This window comes from Populus euphratica, unplaced genomic scaffold (assembly GCF_000495115.2).
Source record: "Populus euphratica unplaced genomic scaffold, PopEup_1.0 scaffold16.1, whole genome shotgun sequence".
Taxonomy (NCBI): Eukaryota; Viridiplantae; Streptophyta; class Magnoliopsida; order Malpighiales; family Salicaceae; genus Populus; species Populus euphratica.
The window spans coordinates 1,172,041-1,194,645 of record NW_011499882.1 but is presented as its reverse complement, the minus strand read 5'-3'; the positions used below and the strand labels follow the sequence as shown (position 1 = coordinate 1,194,645).

The 22,605-nt window shown below is 32.3% G+C and overlaps 2 protein-coding genes across 5 annotated transcripts; both read right to left on the bottom strand.

Annotated features, from left to right (window-relative positions):
- Positions 1 to 8,270: 8,270 nt before the first annotated feature.
- Positions 8,271 to 10,748, bottom strand: LOC105129629 (membrane steroid-binding protein 2-like). 3 transcript variants are annotated; one of them, XM_011031766.1, is made up of 3 exons: positions 10,345 to 10,748; positions 8,529 to 8,989; positions 8,271 to 8,481 (listed from the first exon to the last, which is right to left on the bottom strand). In XM_011031766.1, the coding sequence occupies exons 1-2, from the start codon at positions 10,650 to 10,652 to the stop codon at positions 8,650 to 8,652; spliced, it is 648 nt and encodes a 215-aa protein (XP_011030068.1). In that variant the 5' UTR covers positions 10,653 to 10,748; the 3' UTR covers positions 8,271 to 8,481; positions 8,529 to 8,649. The 3 variants fall into 3 exon arrangements, with proteins under 3 accessions (XP_011030068.1, XP_011030069.1, XP_011030067.1); XM_011031767.1 differs by having other exon boundaries at positions 8,278 to 8,510; positions 8,558 to 8,989; XM_011031765.1 differs by having other exon boundaries at positions 8,278 to 8,520; positions 8,571 to 8,989; positions 10,345 to 10,747.
- A 1,413-nt stretch (positions 10,749 to 12,161) lies between these two features.
- Positions 12,162 to 16,632, bottom strand: LOC105129628 (F-box/LRR-repeat protein At3g48880). 2 transcript variants are annotated; one of them, XM_011031764.1, is made up of 3 exons: positions 16,410 to 16,632; positions 15,735 to 16,123; positions 12,162 to 13,089 (listed from the first exon to the last, which is right to left on the bottom strand). In XM_011031764.1, the coding sequence occupies exons 2-3, from the start codon at positions 16,106 to 16,108 to the stop codon at positions 12,537 to 12,539; spliced, it is 927 nt and encodes a 308-aa protein (XP_011030066.1). In that variant the 5' UTR covers positions 16,109 to 16,123; positions 16,410 to 16,632; the 3' UTR covers positions 12,162 to 12,536. The 2 variants fall into 2 exon arrangements, with proteins under 2 accessions (XP_011030066.1, XP_011030065.1); XM_011031763.1 differs by having other exon boundaries at positions 15,735 to 16,130; positions 16,418 to 16,632.
- Positions 16,633 to 22,605: the final 5,973 nt, after the last annotated feature.

The following is a 22,605-nucleotide window of genomic DNA, read 5'->3' as shown; positions in this document are numbered from 1 at the left end:
TGTTTACCAAGCATAACACAGATCAATGTGAAGATTTCATATCTTTCTATTCTATGTTAAGTTAGTCATCCACATGATTAATTTCAAGATATTTCCAGTTAGTTTTATGTAAGTTTTCCTTACCATCAAGCACATCTGACCATCATCCTACCAACAAGCAGATAGGGACTCGGGAGTGGATGTTCATAGCTACAATATTTCAGTTTCCTGCCAATATGAATTCATGGTTTAACTATCAGACGGCAGCTCAATGCTAAAATGTTTTTGGAACAACTGCCTGATACAACTCGTGTTCTGCCATATGGATTACTGATGCAAGATGCCAAGAATGATTGTCTTCGAAATTTGTAAATAGTATTAAACAAGGTAGTGGATTTGTATGCATGCACGATCCACTTTCTTGGTTGAAAAGGATGAGAAAAGAAGAAAAAAGGTTGCACTCTAGCAACTAACAAGTCAACTGTCAACCTCAGCCTAGTGTTTGTAGCCTTTTCTCCAGTCCCACCACCTAGAGGCTACACTGCCCCCCTGGGTAATCAGTGCTTTGATCACTGGCTATCTCCTTGCTATCTGAACACCATAATTTTCTTGAAGCAATCCAAGTTAACAAAAGATAATTGATAATACAGTTGATAATTTCGACTGAGCTGTATGATACATCAGTTAAATATGCGTTTGGCTAAGCTACTGAAATCACGTTTCAACCATCAAAAGCATCAAATTGATGCTTTTCACGTGGTTGAAACGGAGCCTAATACTTGGATGCACAGTTTACAATTGCTACTACTACTGCAACAGGCTCGTGAGAAACATAATGAGCTTATATTAGCACCACACAACTTGAACATGGTAATTAATCCATGATTTACTCTTACAACTGAATCTAACTTCGGTTCATGGAAAGAATGAAAGAACCACAACGGTTCTTTCACTCTTGACAAGAACCAAAGTGCATTTTTCTGTCTCCAGGACAACGCTGGGAGCTTCTCATGGAAACAGATTACAAAAATTGAGAAATCCAAATCAATTATGAAGTGGATTAGGTCCACCTGGGACAGCCTTATGAGATCCTCCAAACAATTTGTTGACCTTGTCATCTATGGATTTCACGGTGTGAGAAATACCAGGCAGATCATACTGTGGAACTGGAAGAGGATGCTTGGTGTTAATTTCCTGTTTTTCTTCATAGGTAGCCCAGCTGACATGCCTACAAGTAGAAGAATGGAGCGAGGCTAGCAAGATTGTACTGAAAACTAGAAGCGGAAGTAAAGGGCTCCAAGTCCTCATGATTTGAATCTTGACGAGGCTGTTGAGAAGGAGCTTCTCTGAGAGGGTTTTCGGGCAGAGGAAACAAGAAGCTTTGAGTAATTCTAGTGGGTCTAATGTCTACTTATAAGGGGATCAGGCAGCCTGATGGGAAGGACTATAGGGCTAAAATCAACAATCAATCATGTTTGAAAGACATGAAAACCCATTTTCTATTAGCCCTCCCTCATATAATTGACAACCACGAGTTCCCGTAAAAGGGTTAAAAGAAATGACCAAGTTTTTCAAGAAACAAAATGATTCATCTCTAACTGCTCTGACCATTAGGATTGGGGTAATGAGTGCATGTTGAAAGCCCTCCATTTCATTTGATTTTTCTTTGTAAGATTGTCTTCATCTAAGTACAAAATCTGTTGCTGGAACTAGTCTTCTACTTGTAATTTTCGCTTCTGCGTATATTGATATCATCTCTTCGATCTGTTTAGAGATGGATCATTCGTGCTTTAATTAATATTTCATAATTTTTTTTTTTAATTTCCCATGATCGGGAGAGTTGAAATCTGGCAATAGAAAATGATTTGAGGTGTTGAACATGAAATTAGCTGGCAAGGCAGGAATTACAAGACAAATCCTGCACTGCCATTGCATTGAGGGAACAAAGCAATAAATAAAGTGTACGCGTTTGATATTGAAGTTTGATGAGATAGCTCGATGATCACCTTCAAACTGCCAGCACAAAGAAAGCGAAATTTCCTGCTTCAAAAGAGTTAAAGAGCCATAACTGTGGTCAAACAGTTGGCTTTAGATGGTATAACCGAGCAAGACTCGGGTCGCTTATCGGGTTGGTTAAATTTAATTGACTATAATTAACTCATTTTTTTATATATAGAAAAGAAGTTAAAATAGAATTACGGGTCAATTAAGTTTTGACTAGATTAAACAAAATAAATATTTTTATTTATTATGAAACCTAATCTAAGTTGGATCATAGATCATCCGACCAGCCAGATTGGTTTAATAACCAAATAATATATGATATATATATATAAACAGTGTAAATTATACTTTCTTCAAGAAAATATATTAAAAGATACGAATACATAGTCAAATAAATATCCATTAAATGAATACCACCACACTTCAAATCATACGATACCTCCATGAGATTTTTGAGGCTCACTGTGGTGCAATAGTTGCCCCAGGACACAGGAACCTATTGACTGTAACTTGGAGAGGAAAATTGTGGCAAGCAATGATTTAAGGGCTCTAATGTGCAGTAGTGCTTACCTCAACCCAATTTCTAATTTCATTATTATAACTTGCAAGTTGTGCCTTCTCTTAGACTTTCAGGGTGCATGGAAATGAGGTTATATTCTCTTAGACTTTCAGGGTGCATGGAAATGGGATTATGTTTATTTTTTAAGAGATTTTTTTATTTTAAAAAAATTATTTTTGATATTAGGATTTTAAAATAATTTAAAAATATTAAAAAAATTAAATAAATTAAATAAATTTAAAAGTATTTTTAAAATACAAAGACAAACAAGCTCTTCCAACTCAAAAACTATAGAGGGCTAGAAAAAATAAATTTTTTTAAATATATTTAAAAGTATTTTTAAAATACAAACACAAACAAGCTTTTCCAACGTAAAAACCATGAAAAATTAGATTTATTTATTTTTATATTTTAAAAGTATTTTATAAAAATTAAATTTTATATTTATTTTTAATTTAAATTAATATTTTTTTAATATTTTTAATTGATATCAAAAAAAAAAATATTATTTTAATATATTTTAAAATAAAAAATATTTTAAAATATAACTACACCTACTCATGATCAATATCGATATGGTGGGGGCAAAAATTCAGAAGGGAAGCCAACTAGTCGTTGATTTCAAGAAACGAAACACAAATCACAAAGACATAAGTAACCCGCTGGATTAGAAGTAGAAACTTGTAGTTGCAAGAAATCCTTATGGTGGAGCCATTGATTGACAAGTAGGCATGTTTGGGGCCTACCATATTAAATTTAACAAAATATATATGATGTGACTGTTTCACTGTAACAATAAATACATGTAATGTAATGCTAGTGAAATTAATATTTTACCTTTTAATGGAAGAAATGGTGACCTTGGTTGTGTTGCGGGGTGGTTTTGATTTTTCTCCTGATCCACTGGTTATTAAAAAATTATTTTAGGTGTTTAAGTTTTTACTTTTTTATTTTTGTATAGTTAAAATTATATTTTTATTCTTGAAGTTAGTAAAATTTAGAGTTGTTGAAAAAATATTTTTATAATTTTTTAATCAATAAAAATATTTCTTTATCCATGGAATAAAAAAATTAGATTGTGAGGCTAAGGTTTTCCGGGTTTTTCATTCTTCATGTATAATAAAAATACGAATTTCACCTCAATTTTTTTTATTAACAGGTGTATTTGTACATAGGTTTTTGGATAATTAATAAAGTGAAGAGAGGTGTTTCGGTATTTTTATATTAACTTTTATTTTTTTAATAAAAAAACTGTTTTCATACATACTCTAATAAGTGAATGACATCCAAAACATTTAGATTGTATATTTGACACTACTTTGGTAGTCAAACATGATCTTTTATCATTATTTTGAATATGCCATCATGTTTTTATTCACATGATTTGGTGCATCACAACATATGATGGTTAAATTATTGCTTGTGGTTTTATTTTATCTTTTGTTTACCTTTCTTGCAAGATAAAATGCATGATTGTTCTTTTTATTTTTTGTTTTATTTTTTTGTTTTAATTTTTTATTTCATTCTTATTTTTTTATTGAAGTTTTGTTTTATTTTTCAATTTATTTCTTTAATTATATATCTCATATGTTTTTTTATTTTCACCTCATTTTATTTAGATTATTTTATGTAATTGATTTTGTTTCATAATTTCTTATTTTTATATTGAATTTGTTAGGGATTCAACTTCGTATGATATTATTGTTCTATATTAATTTTATTTTTTAAAATATATATTTTGTGATTATTTTCAATTTATTTTCTATAAGTTTATCCTAGTCTTATGTTTTAGGTTATGAGTTTTGCTTATCTTTTTTTAATATAAGTTTTTTTTAAAAAATTGTTTTGTTTGTGTTTAATTTTTTAAGATATTATTCTAATTCATCTATGATTTTTTTTTAATATATACATGTAAAATTTATTTTTCTAAATAAATATTTGTTTTTAAATAATATTTCTAATATATTCAGCCTTGCTTTATATTTTTTTTAGGTTTAAGTTTATTCAATAAGTTTTTTTTTTATCTTTAGGTCACATGTTGTTTTTATATGAGTTTATCTTTTATTGATTTAAATAAATAAATTTAGTAAACACAACCAGTTAAATGTTTTATTTTGTGTTATTGACTATCTTAATCTACATTTATATCTTAATTTTTTCAATTTCTCTTTTGGTTGTTGTTAACTTCTTCTTCTTTGTTTATTTTCTAATTGGATGATTTATAGGCCTTTTGATTTTTTATTTGAATTTTTTATGTAAAAAAACACATTAAAATACCTATATGTCCAATATTTTTCTAAAAGAAAAATTTATAACCCCCAATGGAGAGTGGGTTAGATAGGTAATTAACAATAAACTAAAATGGATAGTGTTTTTTTATTTTGCTTTTGTTTTTTCTTTCTTTCTAAATTTATGTTTTTCTCTTTAATTTTATTTTTTAACATTTAATTTATTAAATATTAAGCCTTTTAATTTATTATGGTTTGCTTAATACATCTTTAACTTGGTCTTATAGCCTATTCCACGACTTTAACATGTTAACTTTATTAACTCAAGTTTTTTTTAATTGATATATTTTTTTTTAATTTTATGTTGATTATTAGACTTCATAATTTATTTTGATTTGCTTTCTATGAAGTTGTCTTGGTCTCATGATCTGGGTTATGAATATGACAAGTTAATTTATTTGACTTTTTTTATATTTTTTTAATTGATTTTTTTTTAATTTTATCATTGAATTAATTATGAATTAGGTTTAATGATTTATTTTTGTTTGTTTTTTTAAGAGGTTATACTAGTCTAATAACTTGGATCACATGTTTTGTGGGTTGTAAACTTGGATCATTTTATTGTGTCTTATTTTTAAATTGATTTTTTTTTAATTTCATCATTAATCATTGAGTTTATTGATGATTTTATTGAAAACTAGATTTTATAACTTGTTTTGATTTACTTTTTATATAATTATCACAATCTCATAACCTTGGTTGGGGTTTGCCAGGATAATCCAAGTGATTTAAATATTTTTTCTATTTATTTTCTATAAGGTTATCCTAATCTTATAACTCAAGTTACAGATTTAATAGGTTAACCTATATTATTTTTTTCGATTATATTTTTCAACAAAGTGTTGAATATAAATTGAGTTTTATAATTTATTTTTATTTGTTTTATATAAGGTTATAATGGTCTAATAATATGGGTCATGAATTTCACCTATTAGTCTAAATTGGTCTAGATCAATCTGATATGTTATCATTTTAATATATTTTTTAAAGATAATTTTTAATTTTTGTAAATAAAATTATATTTTTATAAATTATCCAGTTTATTTCTGCAACTACTATTATAATTATAATAATTATTATTATTATTGTTATTTATAATTTGTATAATTAACCTCTCTATGGTTCGACCCCGGTCTTGTTAGGTTATTTATTACTTCGACACTCCTATACTTGGAAGAAGACATCAATTTTTTAGTCGTGTCAGTCATTATAAGTTAACAGTCGGTTTGTAAGCCTAGAGGCATTTTAGCCTGTTGCCATTATAAGTTAACGATGGTCATAATTATGCAGTTACACTTCCTTTTCAATCCTCTTATGGAAAACAAAGATAAAGACAACCAATGTGTGTCAAGATGCAGGGCAGTTGGATTAATCCATGTAATCCATCAATAGAGATCAGTAAAACTGAATCCCTAAGGGAGTTGTTCTCCTTTTTGTGCACTATATATAATGGCATCTTTGATTCTTTGTGTTGTTCTTCTTTTGCTAAGTTTGAGTTTCATGTTTGAAAGAAGGCTAAGCTTCATATCCTAGCAGGAAAACATGGAGCTAGATAGACAACTCAAGGCGTTGAATAAACCACCTATTAGGAGCAAGATATCAATGCTATCAATACACTACCATGTCTTTGTTCCCCTTTTTCTTGCACAGGAAAAGGATGGCAATGCTACTGATTGATTGATATCCAACTCCTAATAAGGATGATAGTGTTATCGATTGCGTTGATATCTACAAGCAACCTGCTTTTGATCATCCCTTGCTTAGAAACCACACAATTCAGGTTTGTATAAAATTTAGCGAATGACCTGCAATAATCGTTGGAGTTCTTTTGCGCTTCATCATCTTGTTCGCATTCAATGTTGTTAGCAGCTGTGGCTCAGTTATCAGCTGAAAGAATTTACGACAGCAAAGTCACAATCTGTGAAAACAAGCCCGCGAGTGGGGGTGGAATGTCCACCGAGAACTGTTCCCATCAGGAGAAAGATCTAATGAGAGCAAAATCTCTGTCAAGATTACTCCCTTCAGCAGATCCTTCATCTGTTTCGAACGGCAAAAGATGCTATGCGAGTCGACCTTTATATATGCAACAGCTGAAGCATAGCAATTTTCTTTTCCTTTGTAGCCACCTCCCCTCACCATATTTCTTGTTAACATTGATGTAATTTAGGAATTTTAATGCAGTATGTGACGGCTCAAACTGCTGTAGACTCATCTACTCAATTTTATGCACTCAGGGGACCTGTCAGTATATATATAATGAAACTGTGACTCCCAACCAATATAGTGGAGCTGGAGTTTACTAGGAAATGATCTTGCATGCCTTTCTCTTCTGTAACTACCAATGCCTTCAATACAATTCTTTATCCTTTTGGGGGCATGCTTTAGGTGAATCCTGGATTATGTGGAGACAACAAAACGCGAACTTACAACTTCTGGACCGTATGCCCCTAAAAGAAATCTTGTACTTCAATATTTTGATTCTGCATTTGAATTGATGATGAAAGCAATGCAGTTTTTTTCGCAACAATGGAGGCCAACAATGGGAATAGTGGATGCTATGATCTTCGTTGCCCTGGTTTCGTTCAAGTCAGTCCTAAATCTTATCTAGGTTTAGAAATTTTAAACCCGTCAACATACGGTAGGCTTCGATATTTGGTGACGTTTCAAGTTCGTCAGGTAACACTATAATATTATATGTGTTTGGAAATTTTCTATCATTGGAATTTCTTTCTGACATCTAACACATTCTTGTATCTGACTGCCGGATGAAAACGGAAATTGGTGCTTAGAAGTCCGTGGTGGTGCTGATCAAGTTAGAGCCAAAATCATTGTCACCGGCTTAGGCGATTTTGCATCAGATGACAATTTAGAGGACAGGTCTACGACCCTGCAAATGATCCTCTGCCAACCATGGGAAGCGGTAGCTTTGAGCCGCCAGAGTTCAACAAGACTGGTTTCATTTCCAACATTCAGGTTCATGTTAAGAACGAGAATCCCCCTCGTGAACCTGACTTGGAAACTTGTGCAGACTTCCCAGCTTGCTACCAAGCCAAACTCCTGGGAAACACAGGAAACCACCATCATGAATGGAGAACCTAATCTATCGCCAGCATGTTAAAAATGAAAATCATAATGGGATTGTATAGTCGTCCATTGGGAATTGCATGGCACGCGTAAGAGAAGCAGCAGGGCTCTGCATCGCTAAGGATTTTACGAATGACAACTGGAATAAAAAGATTTTCAATTTCTTATCTTTGCTTCTCAGATCACCGAGCACACTCGGCATAGCTTGGGATTTATGAAAGAGACCCTGCAGGAATAAAAAGATTTTCAATTTCATATTTTTGTTTCTCAGATCACTAAGCATAATCTAAGCAGACTTACAAATGGAGGGTGCATAATCTAAGCAGACTTACAAATGGAGGATAAACACAACATCATTGCAAATGATGCAGAAAATCAAGATTTTTATTGCTTATTAACAATTTATCCGACTTTTACAGAGCTCAAATAATGCTGATGCAATCCACAAGTAAAATAAATCCACCACAACGATCGCTGGGCAACTAGCACAATCAAATTAACACAAGTTACAATCTCCACACTTTAAACGACCAATTTATTAAATAGCAGGCTGAAAATTTGGGCAAGTTTATAGCACGAGTATTCTAGACTGAGAACTGTAAAGCTTGGGCAAGTTTATAGCACGAGTATTCTAGACTGAGAACTGTGAAGCTAATAATACATAATATAAATGGCTAGATTCGCTAAAAACATGTGTTCAAACAGCTCTTTCTTCATTAAAGATTGTTTCGCCAATTACTCTTCCTTGGATTCACCACCAGCAGGAGTTTCAACAGGTGCAGCAACTGATGGAACATCTTCAGCTGGCTTAGCAACATCGCTTTCTGTAGCCTCTGCAGCAGGTTCACTGGTGGAGGTTCCATCAGTTACAGGAACCGTCTTCTTGATTGTTCCAACCTTAATATATTTACTCATGAACTTGAATTCCCAATCCTGCAAGGCCTCCAATTCAAATGGACCAAGACCAGAGACATCACCAGTTAAATCTTTATCTTCGAAAGACATCTTTGCTAGAGCTCTGCTAGCATCCTTTCCAGCAAACAATGCATAAGGTCCACCAGGTCCATAGAACATCCTGTAACAAATAATGCATAGCAAGTTTACAAGTTTCAGCACCAATTCATAACTTTCAAATCCTAATGCACAGAATTCACGGTCTCATACTAAGATTAATAGCCCACTCTCAGGTCTCAGCTGATAAGATTCTAATTCATGGTCAATGTTAACATACACTACACATCACTCAAGTCACTGGAAAAAAAATGACAAACACATCTTCCGGGTCTTCGTATCTCTAAGGTGTCAGGCCATATCCACATAAGAATCATGATGTGATTGTAATTATTAGTCTATCAGGTAGCGTGTTGTAAACAAAGGAATGGTTTACATTTAGGGGATACAAGATTTGATTAAATCATGCCCAAAAAGGGTTCTAGTCATTGTTTGTTCATCACATATAACAAAAATAAATGTTTGCCAAACGCTGAAGATGAGCAGGTCAGCAGACTTAAGATTCACAAATGTCTCCTATCAAACCCAGTGGTCGACCACTAAAACCACTCACAAAGAAGCAATAGGAAATACAGAGTGAGAATCTCACCAAACACCTTCCTACTCAAGATCATTCATTTAGCTGCAGCAAATGAATTGTTAAGAATAAACTTCTGATAAATACAGAGTGAGAATCACACCAAACACCTTCCTACTAAAGATCATTCATTTAGCTGCAGCAAATGAACTGTTAAGAATAAACTTCTGATAATATACAAAATTTGTTTTAGGCTTTAGCAATCCAAGTTACAAAAAGCTTGAAAAAGAGTGCTGGAATTCAAAATTTTAGCCCTCTACTTATTGGTCATTGTCTGAATGAAGCCTCATCCAAGTTACCACAAAGAATATCCCATCACTTAAAATCAAACCATACCTTAACATTGCTCATAAACAAGAAAAAACAAACAAAATAAGAGAAGACCACCATAAAACCAAACAAATTGCCCAGATAATGTATCAGAATCAAGTCTTTTTATCACAAGAGAGGGGGGGATTTACACTCCAACTTCGCCACATAATCCATTAAAAAGGATTTGAAAAAATGCAACCTTTCAAAGACCGTACTAAGAAAAAGTAGCATCTCTTTTCGAGACTCACCACAAACAAGTACCAAAAAAGTAGCAAAAACCACAGAAAAAAAGAAAGTGATCAACAAAGATCACCAAAAAGTCAAACACGGAAAAGAAAACTGATTTCCTGGAATCAACTAAGAATTCAAACAAAAATCCCAAAATTTCACAAAATCAATAAGCTCAAAACACCCTTTGACCCAAAACACACAATAATCTCATCACTTCAAAAAAGAATACAAACCCACTACTTTTCATCGCTCAGAAGTCAAAAACGACCAAAAAGACCACAAAAAGACGGAACCTTTACCTGCTTTGAGTAACATCATAGATCTGACCCTTAATAGCCATAAGCAAAGGCTTTTTAGGGTCAGTACCATCATACTGTTTTAGTTCTTCTTCAGTGACTTCGCCAAGTTGAACAGGTGGAGGTAAAGGTTGCATCTGCTCTTCAGATTGTCTTGGAACATGATGATGATGATCAGACCCACCAAACAAACCTGATACCACATAGTAGACAGCTAACCCTAAAGCTGCAACTGTAAAGAAAGTTGCTGGTGATAGTCCTGTGTATGCTGTTATGGCTTCTTTGACTGTTTCCCATAGCTCCAAAGCCATGTTTTTGTCAGTTTTTAGAGGGGAGGGAGGGAGGGATTTATCAGTTCAGAGTCCCGTGGGGTTTGGTCTGAAATAATGAATATTTGAGATTTACAATCACTTTGTGTAGATAAATAAATGTTTCTTCCTTTTGTTTATTTATTTCATGGGAAAAAATAAAATAAAAAATATTTTTGGGTAGATAAAAATAAATCTTTTATTATAAAAACATACAATATATTCAATAAAAAAATAAAAAATATTAATAAAACATTTTTATTTCATATAATTTTTTCAATACAGTATACCACACCATACAAAAATTTTATTTATAATTTAATTTATATTCATACTTATAAACTTAAATATTTTAAAATAATAAAGTAAAAATCATGTGTTGCTCAATTTAGCAAGCCAAGCAAGTATACCTAACTTATTTTTATCATGAACCATACACGTAAGTATGCCTAATCTATTTTATCATGATTCGTACACGGATTTGATTTGACAAGTTTATATAATAAAACTTTTAATTTCAAATAAATAATTTTAAAATTATTCTATACATAAAAATATATTTATAAAATCAACTCAGGAATAAATGCAGGATAAGAGATAGTAAGATTCATCTTCTAATTTATTTTAAAAAAATTTAAAATAATATTATTTTAATAAAAGAAATCATAACAAAAATTAACATTAAAGGTTGATTATAGCCCTAATAATTGGGTCCACAATATATATATATATATATAAGGTTATTATTTATTTCCCTGAAAAATCTCTTTTTTCATTAACTCGAATATGTCCCTAGTCCTGGGTTAACTGTGGGTCTCAAATCACTTGTTGAACTGGTCTTGATTTTACAGCTAGAAGTTTTAGATTAAAAAATAGTAATTACATTTGGCTAGCTTTCCCTCACCAATCCCCCTTTCAATTACGTATTAAATCAATTATTTGGATTATTCACGAAAAGGTCTCGATATTTCCTTGAATTCAAACCCTAATTAATAACTCAAATGACATTAGTTATCATCTAAATCAATACCTTAACCATGATAATTAATAGCGTGAGGTTTTTTTTTTTTCAAAAGAAGAACATGTAAAAGATTAGTTAGAAATAACTTGTTGTACATATATCAACTTCCAATATTTATGTGAATTAAATGATTTGAAATTTTATAAAAATTAAAAAACAAATGCTTAAGATTTTCATCTTCGTCTCTGCCCAGCTGTTCTTCAAACTTGTCCTTCACAAGACATAAATTTTATTAAATAATGCAAATTGTCCGTCAATCCATGAGTCAAGAAGGAGAAAATTGCAGTGAGGACTGTTATGGGTTTGGAATTTGACTGCTGAACAATCTGGAAATCGACTAAAAACTGGGATTTTCAACTTCTAAGCACAGAAAATTGAAGGAGAAAATCATGTTTATACAAGACCAGTTCAAGTCACAGCCCTTCAACCTCATTATAATATTGGACAAAATATTTTTAATCAAACCACAGGTTCAAAGTATCAGTTGAGCGTATCTTCAACGCTGGCAATATTATATTAATGAGCCTCCATTCAATGTCTGGAAGGAAGTTAGGAGGTACAGACTATGTTATATATCAGGAAAAACAAAATATAAATAAATAAAAGGTGACCTAAAAACAACGAAACAGTGCAATTTAACATATATATACACGTACACACATCTACGAGCATTAAAAGAAAATCTCCAGCCCTCTACAACTACCCAGAGTTTGGCTTTTTATCACCACAACTACCATAAAATAGACAGGAAGCCCTGAGTTGCTTCCTACAACATTGTCTTATTCTGTTCCTGGCATAAAGTGAAAGAATAACCAAGAAAAGGGATACATTCTACCCCACAGAAATTTGATCCTGGAAAGCTCAAATCAAAGAGCAAGAGACCTGACCTCATCTTCCTTCCATAGCCCTTTCTCATACTTGTACCAACGCATGAGGCCTTCATCATTTCTTGTCCGTTGACACATGATGCAATTGTCTCTCATGCAGGTTAAGAATTTGCGTAACCGAGAAGCTTTCTCCAGGATAGTTTTATCAAGCCGCCTAACAATTCTTCCTGGTGCAGGAGGTGATGGGATTATTAGAAGGCAATGCGATATGTTGAGCACATCTAGGCACCGCAGATTATCCAAGATGAAGATCAATGTGTCCCTGTATAGCTTTGAGCATCGGAGGCTCAAAACTTTTAACGTTGGAAGATAGGTAGCGAGTGAGGATGCAAAATACATGTCAAACGGTCCCATGATCTTGAGTTCACTAAAGTTCCTGCAATTAGTAGCAATTGCCTGAACAAGACAAGGGGAATTCACTATGCTTGGCATTGTCAGGGATTCAAGATCTTTCCATAAATGAATAGCTTCGATCATTACAGTCTCCACTCGGTTCCATGCTGGTAAAACAAGTCTTCTAAGGCGTGGGCACCTGGACAGAGGACAAAAATCAATTAGATCCATCTTATTGTCCACAGCACAGTGTTGCCTATTCTCTAAAACCTAGGGGAACAAAAGACATCCTTGCAACATCCAGTAGTATATAAAATCATATTTATATTCTGGTGAAAAAGAAATGGCACGCCATCATGTAACTTAACATTATGTTAGCATCCATCACAAGAATCAGTGATTCCTTGACAATTATGATATGATAATTGTGCCTAGGAAATAATGAAATGGTCCTGCAATTTAAAACACTATGGTATAAACAGAAAAAAAGTAGTTTGCGATCATTAAAATCACAAATGGTAGGTGATGCTCCACTGCAATTATTTTATGAAGAATGTTCCATAATGCCATATTGATCATGTACAATATCATATAAGTGATTTCCTTTACAGCATAAATTGCTACTAAGAACTACATACACCACATTTATCATATACCTATGGTCCAGCTGGACTGCAAATTCATTCCACAAACTTATTAAGCCCTCCACAAACACCAAAACCATATTATTTTATTACCAGATTCCTGCAAAATCTTATTGTAAGCTGTTTCCAACAGACCCCAAGCAGTAAGTCCCCCAGTTGAAACACCATTAAATGGTTTTTCATACTTTATAGACGTCTTTTAACTCGGTACTCATATCTTAGGTTTATTTTTAAGTCTAAACAGAGGACTCCCTTCGCATAAGAAGCCAACAATAGTGGATAGATTGGTTAGCCTCCATATTCTTAGTCTAGTGTTAAGAGTCTAAATAGTTTCAGCTTGGACACAACAATGGGACCAATGCTAATAACAGCTATGCCAATCATCAGACACTCCAGGCAGAATAAACTCCACCAAACAGTTTGAATCAATTCAACCATAACCTTTTAGCAAAAGAAGCATTGTAATATATTTTGATCTACCAGTCTAACTCAACGAAAGCCATATCATATCATTACCGACTTTTTCACTTAATATTTTCACCATGTACAGTTATGTTATAATAACCTAAAAAGAGAATCTAAGGAATGCTATTTGCAAGACTGCCATTCCTTCAACCTCACCCACAATTTCTTTCCCCATTTCACCACTATTTGATGCATATATAAACCCCAAAACAAATCGATATCATTTGCTTCACAAACAATTGGACACAAAAATCTGCTCTACTTTCAGCATCATACTCGCCTCTTATTATCCCAATGAATTTATATATCCAGCAAGTAGAGACATGAATACATTGATTATAAGAGAGCAACCAGGAAGTCCATTTACATAATGCTCTTTCAGTCATTTGTTTTTTCTATTTTCAGCAATACATTTGACCTTTATTTATATATTCGGATTTCCTCAGTACCTCTACTTCAAGGGGACAACGTACCCCTTATTCCAGACAGCTATATTTTTCACTTGACCTTTCTTTTCTGTTACAGTGATTAGTAATATAGCAAAAACTAACCATCCAATGAATAAGGACCACACAAATAACAATTCACGGCTGTGCAGTTTCTATACTTTTAACATTGCTATCAACAAAATCATCATTGAACATATCAAAGTATTGAACTCAGTCAATTCATCTATAATCAAGTACAAACTCAGTAGACATACTGTCATAAGAAACTTTCAATCTTCATCCAGTAGCTGCACCCACCCAGATATAGAATTAATGAATACCAAGCATGCTAAAAAATATAACTTAAGTCACTCCGGACTCTAATGCTGCATTGAGATTTTCCACATCTCAACTTAAGTCCAAATCTGTATTAACCTGCATTTTAACAACTCCATCTGTGGCCTCTACTTTTGAAATTTAACAGCTTAATTACACCATGCCATGGATCACCTTCAATAATTCAATCCGGGTTGCTTTGCCTTGATAATTTGACAACATCTCCTAAAACACTTCCATATTCAGCCATAACCGAAAAACAATACGCAATACCAGGTTAAGGAGCCCTTCCATATCAAACATATCTTCTTAGTCTAAGGAATAACTATCTCTTTTCTCAGATCCAGACGGGCATTTTCAACTCATCCCCTGTGTTACTAGTCGTGACATCATCACTGACTTAAATTCTGACTAACCTCATTCTCCTGGTCGAGACGTCTCACCTCACCCAATTCCCACACCACCCAATTCCCACACGCATCCACTCCTCAACTCAGAAAATTTGCAATAGCCTCTCTTTCCATTCCAAGGAAATCAGACACATTCCTTATTAACCTCCTTAGATCACTTCCAGTAGCCTCTCTACTCCATTTCAAGGAAATCAACCTGTAATAAATACAGTAATAGCCACTGAATGAACCAACCATCAGTTGCAAAATTACACCTCCCCTGTTTTCAAGTCAATTAGCATAATAACTTCCATATCAAGTCCACCGCCAATTAAAAATTACTCTTCAAACTCCTCTACTTGCAAATTTTAGTTTGGTTGGCTATACCAACTCCCATCAATAATCGCCTGATCCTTTTACTTAAGAGTACAACCTGCACAACCTCTAGAGTTGAAAATTCATCATCTTCCAGTATTAGATTGCATATCAATTATAAAATCATCACCAAGAAAAGACACAGACATTATCAGAAACTTGATTAAAAATTTGAAAACATAAAAAGTCCTTCATAAAAAAAGTTACCTTTGAGCCGTATAAGTCAAATGATCCTCACTTACATACAAATTGAAGTGAAAAAACAACGAAGTTATATTTCCCCGGCTGAGACTCAACGAAATCTTCAAGATTCGAGTCAATGTCTTATCAGAATGACCATGCACGTACACATAAGGCTCCAAAGGGATTTTGATGAAATTAGATTCCAACATGGACAAATCAAGTGTTTTCCACAGCCAAGGATCACAAGCAGCCAAACGCCACGCACTACAAACATGAGCAATGCCTGAAGTTAATTCAAACACAGTTAATGACTGGAATATCTTCACCAAGATATCAATGTCCATCTCCTCCCATCTCCTCGTCACAGTTCCACCCTCTTCCATCTCACGAAACTCCATTGCAACATGACAAAAGAAAGACCTATACAAACAATGGGAATCGAGAAAAACCACAAGAGCTCAAGAATCAGTCCAAAACTCAATCTTTCAAATTCAAGAAACAAAAGGATTCACAATTCAAATACAAAGATCAATGAGCAAAAGATTTAGATAGCCCCCACATGCAGGATGCAATGATCTTGTCCAGATCAGAACACGCCCTCATCAACTAACTGTACAAACATTTTCTCAACATTAACAACCAATGACCCTTTAGGATCCAAACTGGATCTGGGTTCTCAAGAAGCAAGCAGAAGGTGAAAAAAATACCTGAAAAAAATGAGACAGTTAACGTTTGATTCTGGCCAGATTCTTGAAAACAAGCAGTGTAGAGAATCAGATGGGAAGGGCTACAATTTTACCATAAAAGCCTTATGTGTATGTCTTAGCTTTGCCTTTTCTTTCTAACGAACTCTCTGCAAAATAATGGAACTATCCACGGGACATACACGCTTGCTTGGTGAGTGGTGACAGACCAACCCTGGTTTCAGTCAACTGACGGGTTATTTTGGTATAGCTACTCACAATTTTGTTTTGCTTTGGTCCCTCAATTTCTTTTTATCTTGACGTCATCTTCTTATGTTTGTTATAATGATGTTCAACTCCCAGTGTCATATGTCGGTAATATTTTATTTTGTGTTTGGTGACAGAATTTGTTGATTGATTGTTTAAAACCTATTAAATGGTACTGTCCTTACACTTGCAAATTTATATCCTTACAATATAGTACACTTAGAGAAGAATGATACACTTGCAAAGAAGGAGAAAAGGAAGACACTATATCTAACTTGATTTCAATAATATTTTCACGACATTATCTTTTTTAAAATAAATAAAATTATTTTTAAAAGAATAAATCATAATTTTAAAATCTGGTTTAGTAGGTTGACTTGTTAACATGAAATTTAAACTAAACTAGATTTTTTATAAAATTAAATATACAGTGAACTCGTTTCAATTTAAATAATTTAAAGGTTAAGATTCAATTAATTTTTTTTAAATATTTTTAAAAATAATATCATTTCAATTTTTATTTTATTTAAAATAATATTATCGTTTAATTTAAAAAAAAGTTAATTTAAATCAGTTTATTTATCCAAACTAAAACTAAAACTTTAAACCAAGTCATGAGTCGGACTGAGTTACAGTGAGTTGAAACAAGATGAGTTGTTTGTTTTCTTGAAAATACCTGTCTCATACCAAAAAGAATAAGAGGATGGTATTGGGAGGAAAAGAGTGAGGCAACCAAAATAAGATAAAACTGAAATTAAAGGGACCAAACAAAGACTATTAACGGGTCAACTAATGAATGAATTCTTGATTTTGAGGTTCCATCACGTGAAAATATATATACTGCAAAGAGGTAGGTATTTTTTATTAAACGTCCAATGGCTACTGGTTACACTATGGGTTAAATCCCATTCGTTGACCCAATATATAATTAATCATTAAATAATTTAATCACACATTGATTTCGAAACGCTAAGAGGCAATTCCTGTACCTTTACCTTTTAGAAAATTAATTTCTTTTTTGCTCAATCCAAACATGGAATGGACATCCCTTTAAAGGGTACCTAAGAAAAATATGGTTCTTTTGGCTATTTAAAAACTCACAATAGCCAATCTTCCATGCTTTGATAGGTTGTTATTAATGGTGAAATCACTTTACCTATACAAAAATAGAATGTTACATTTGGAACATATAGTTATTCTCTTTATATGTTTGCTTTTTTTTATATACCAAAATATTTCAGAAAACAATATTGGTGGTGTTGATTTACAATCTATTAATATGATTGGTTTGTTACAACAGCCAAGCTGTAAAAACCCTCAAATTAATTTTGATATTGAAAAAACATGTTGATTTAAAAACTTAAATTTTTAAATAAGATTTAAAAAATATTATTATATTATTTTTTAACACATTCTTTAAAAATAAATTTTTTAAATTTAAAACTTACACAAATTTAAATTATTTTATATTTAATTTTTATTAAATAAAATAAAGATGATGAGATTTAATCTTGTAATCACTTTATTATTAAAATTATAATATTATATAAAAAAATTTAAATTCAAAAATTTAATCTATTAATTAATATTTAAAAAATTATTTTATATTACTCTCGAATATTTAGAAAAAACTATTTGAACTGATTTTTATTTTTATTTTTATTATTTTATTTTTTAGCTTAATTTTGGATTTTATACTCTCTTTTCTATTTAGCTTAGAATTTTGATATTCCTACATAGTAAAAATTGATTTGTTTGATCTAAGAGTTGTAAGCTTTTTATTTTTATTTTTTTTATAATAAACTATAATATAAAAGGAAATTTAGTAATAAAGTACAAATTCGTAGTTTATCAATCAATTTAGTAAGCCTGTTAACCCCCCCACCCCCCACCCCAGCCATCCTCTCTCTCTCTCTCTATGTATATATATATATAATAAAAATATTCGAATTTGAGAGTTTTTCAAAACTTGTGATTATTTTTATTATAATATTTTTTTTACTTAAAGCAGGTTTAAAAACACAGTTTAAATCACGTTTTTCTAAAATTTAATTTTTTTATTTGCAATGAATTTTTAAATTATTTTAATATACTAATATTAAAAATAATTTTTAAAAATAAACAATATTTTAATATATATTTAAATAAAAAGTACTTTAAACTATAACAATTATCCTAAATCCAAACATGAAGGCATCAACTTTCTATATCACATAAAACCACTGTCCTAACTAATTCTTTCTTTTCTATTTATTGTAATATTCATTATATCTGCGTGGTCATCGATCCCAGCGCAATCTTATTATTAATTCACAAGAAAGATAAATGAAAATTACCACTGTATTTGACATCTTGTAAGTTCTAAGATGGCTTGCATTTCAATGTCACCCCTAAAAATGCTTCTGACACAGTCCACATTCCATGTCAATATGATCATGCATGTTTCAGCCAAAGCCATTCCTTACAAACAGAGCCGAAAAAATAAAATAAAAATTACATCATGAAGTTTGTAGATAGTTTTTTTTAATGCTTGAACTTTCTCGGAAAGAATGGAGCATATTCAGCCAGAGCCACACCTATAACTAGTGCACAAATTCATATATCAATCTCTGAAGGCACTTGTTGCTAGCAACACAAACAAGAGTTTTAAACAATTTTTTTTAAAAAATAATTAGTGATACAAATTCATGTATCAATACCTGAAAGCATCCCATATATACTTTGTGATGATGTTCTTTTTATCTAACCTGGCCGGCGCTGGAATGATCGATGTCCTGCGTGATATATGAACGTATTGTGCTGGGGCATGCGGCAGCTGATGCCATTGGCGTCCTCTCTTTTGCTAGCAGATCTAAGTAAATGTAAAATAGACATTTCAGCTACATGAGTCAGTACTGAGCTCCGTATTCTGTATATGGCTGGTATATATATTAAATGGCTAGTTGCGGGAAGAGGGGACCGATCATTAGCTCATCTGGTTTGCATGGAAAGCAAATATATTAATTCGATATTGTAAGAAAAGCTGACAAGAAAACCACGATTTGACAAGAAGTTAAAATTTGGAAAATGTTTTGTATACCTGACTAGATTTTCAATATTGTGCTAGTAAAGGAGAAAAAATTATATTTATATACTTGAGAAAATATCCTAATTAATAGTATTCATCCAGTGCTCTCACGTAAGTATATATTAATTCTAATTCTATGATATGATAGCTAACATAGTATATCAAATCAAAACTGAATTAAAAAAAAAAACATTAGATGAATGGGTTATTATTAAATGATAATATAATATAAATTATATCTTGAAGTTTTATTTTTTGATATAATACCAAAATTTTAATAATCAAATTATAAGAAGTTGAAATCTCATAACCCTATACTCTTTTCTAAATATCAAAATTAATTAATAATATAATTATTTCAAAAAATATATTAAAAAATTATATAAATTATATCTTTCCTTATTTAATAAATAATTAAATATTTATATATATTTTTAGTCAATGTTATCGATTCCATGGTGAAATTGTAGTGACTAGAAAAGTTAACCATGGATAAACATAGAAGTTGATATATATATGTATATATTTGTCTCTGCAATAGGTGTGGCTAACGGAGCTGGTCTACAAAGTAAGGTTGCATTTGTTAACTTAGGAAGCTATTATCTAATTGGGCTACCTGCAGAATTCTGCTGGGATTTGTAGCTCATCTTAATGTTCAGCTAATTATGTCTACCAAATTATATGGTTAAGTACATTAATCCCAAGAGCTTTAAGTACTTTATGTTGCGTTCGATTGGGAAAAAAATTAATTCCTTAAATATTTCCATATTTTCATTCAAATGGAAGCATAAATTTGCCACCAAATTGTAAAATTCTTTAAACAAATTTTTTAATTTTTCAAATGTATCCTAAGGTTCGATTATTCTAACTGATGGAATGAAGATTGGATTGAGCAACATCTGGTTGAAACACAGAATGCTTTGTCATTCAATCCGAACATGTTGTCGTAAGCAAGGCAATGTTTGTTCCAAGAAACCAAAGACCAAGACATTGCAAAACCTCCATTTTTTCACTGAAGTGGGACTATAGTCCAACATATAATGACTTGTGCTTTTACACCTAATTTACAGGGTTTGTGGATAGGATTGTTGAGTGGAGTTATAGTGCAAACACTTATACTCTCCTACATTATATGGAGGACGGATTGGGATAAGCAGGTTTGTCGAAAAGTTTGCATCCAGAATTTGAAGTATTATATATCCTATCAGTTACAAGTGCAATCACCTTTCTTGCAGGTGAACAAGGCTTCTGAACGTCTCCGGCGTTGGTTTTTGAATCCCGACAAGGATTCCAGTTCTGATAGCTCCATTACTCTTGCCTAATTAGAAAAATTAACCATCTTTGCATGCTGTAAAAGGGTACGCAATGATCACTTTCCCCCCCTGATATTCAACTGAAAGGTTGGATTTTTTTGCTACAGATGTAAAGGGATAGTTCTTCCGATCAATCCTTTAAACCCCAGTAAATTCATGTTATCTGATAAAGCAACCAACCTGTAATAACCAACTTTTTCGCCTCAAGGAACTCTTATCTTATACAGTAATATGTCCTTACCTCAACTAGTTTGGATTACATGACCTGGGATATGAAACTGATCAAACACCAGGCCATAAAACCCCTTTTCACTTTCAAATTCCTCCTAAACTTGTTCTCCATCGGGTAGGCCTAGATTTGGCCTGGTCTACCTTCACCTGGCTAGGACTGCGGTCAGGTTTGACATCACAAACTTTTGGTGTGATACACTAGTACTATTCTTTTCTTAGATAGTCATTTCATAGTTTTTGCTGTTCTGGGATGTCCTGCAAAGTGATTTCTGCATACTTGGTGTTGCATGTTACTCGCGTGGCAATTCAGTAATTTTCTCTTGTTTTGAGGTTTTAGAAATCACTGTCTAATATTTAATTAAGAATTATTGAAAAACTCAGATATTAAAAACTCCAGATATACTGATCACTGTCAAATTTTTAAAAATAAAAAACCGGTTGTAATTAGAAAATGTATTAACACACTTAACATACCTTATTTAAGATAAATTACTTTATGATTTAAAATAATTTGAAAATTTAAAATATTAGCCAATTCTTAAGACTTTAACAAATTATTTATTAAATTCCAAAATAGATATAGAAACATGTTTTTACATTTTCATGAGAAATACAACATAATTTTATTTTTTTTTAAAATATTTAATCATATTCACATTAAACAATTAATTCTTGTTGTCATTTTTATTTTATTTTTAACAATAAAAAAAAAATATTCATAAAAAACAAAACACTCACACTACCACTACGTTTTTACTACACTCATTCTGTTACATGTTTACAGAATAACATAAGCTAAAAAAACATTGAACAAAAAATTAAATACATATTCAAGCATCTAAAAATTATAAAAAAGGGTCCATAAAAAGTCCAGGAACTGGCGCGTCTCCTTCACACACCGTCGTGAAAACAAACCGAGGACAAAGATGGGGTCTCTAACAGCCTCCTCCCCTTCCCTTCCCTGTCAGCGGTGGATTTTCCAGTCACCTGCAAAGGATAAAATCACAACCAGTTGATCTTATTTTGTTTGTCTTTTCTTCCTCTTTTAGATCTGTTTCCTACTGTCTTCCTCCGTCAATCCTTTCTTCTTCTGGGTTTAACACCGTCGTTGCTTGTTGCTGTTTGGATGGTTGCAAATTGGAGAAGAAGTTATCGTGACTGGTGGCGTGTCATCACACACGACGATGAGACTCGGGAGGGATCAACTCAAAGGACTGACCGTCGTTGCTGGCTGAGAGAATGGCTTAATGGTTCATCCATAGGCCATTCATGGCCATTGACGTGTGTGGGTTGGAGCTGGTATGAGACCGACTTTGCAGCGGGGGGCGGGAGAC

What these genes read in the sequence shown, in the direction of transcription:
- LOC105129629 (XM_011031766.1), bottom strand. Translation starts at nt 10,652, where the DNA reads ATGGCTTTGGAGCTATGGGAAACAGTCAAAGAAGCCATAACAGCATAC. An exon ending in TATGATGTTACTCAAAGCAG is followed by an intron (nt 8,990 to 10,344) that starts GTAAAGGTTCCG and finishes TATTTGTTACAG; the next exon opens with GATGTTCTATGGACCTGGTG.
- LOC105129628 (XM_011031764.1), bottom strand. Translation starts at nt 16,108, where the DNA reads ATGGAGTTTCGTGAGATGGAAGAGGGTGGAACTGTGACGAGGAGATGG. An exon ending in TTGACTTATACGGCTCAAAG is followed by an intron (nt 13,090 to 15,734) that starts GTAACTTTTTTT and finishes TCCTCTGTCCAG; the next exon opens with GTGCCCACGCCTTAGAAGAC.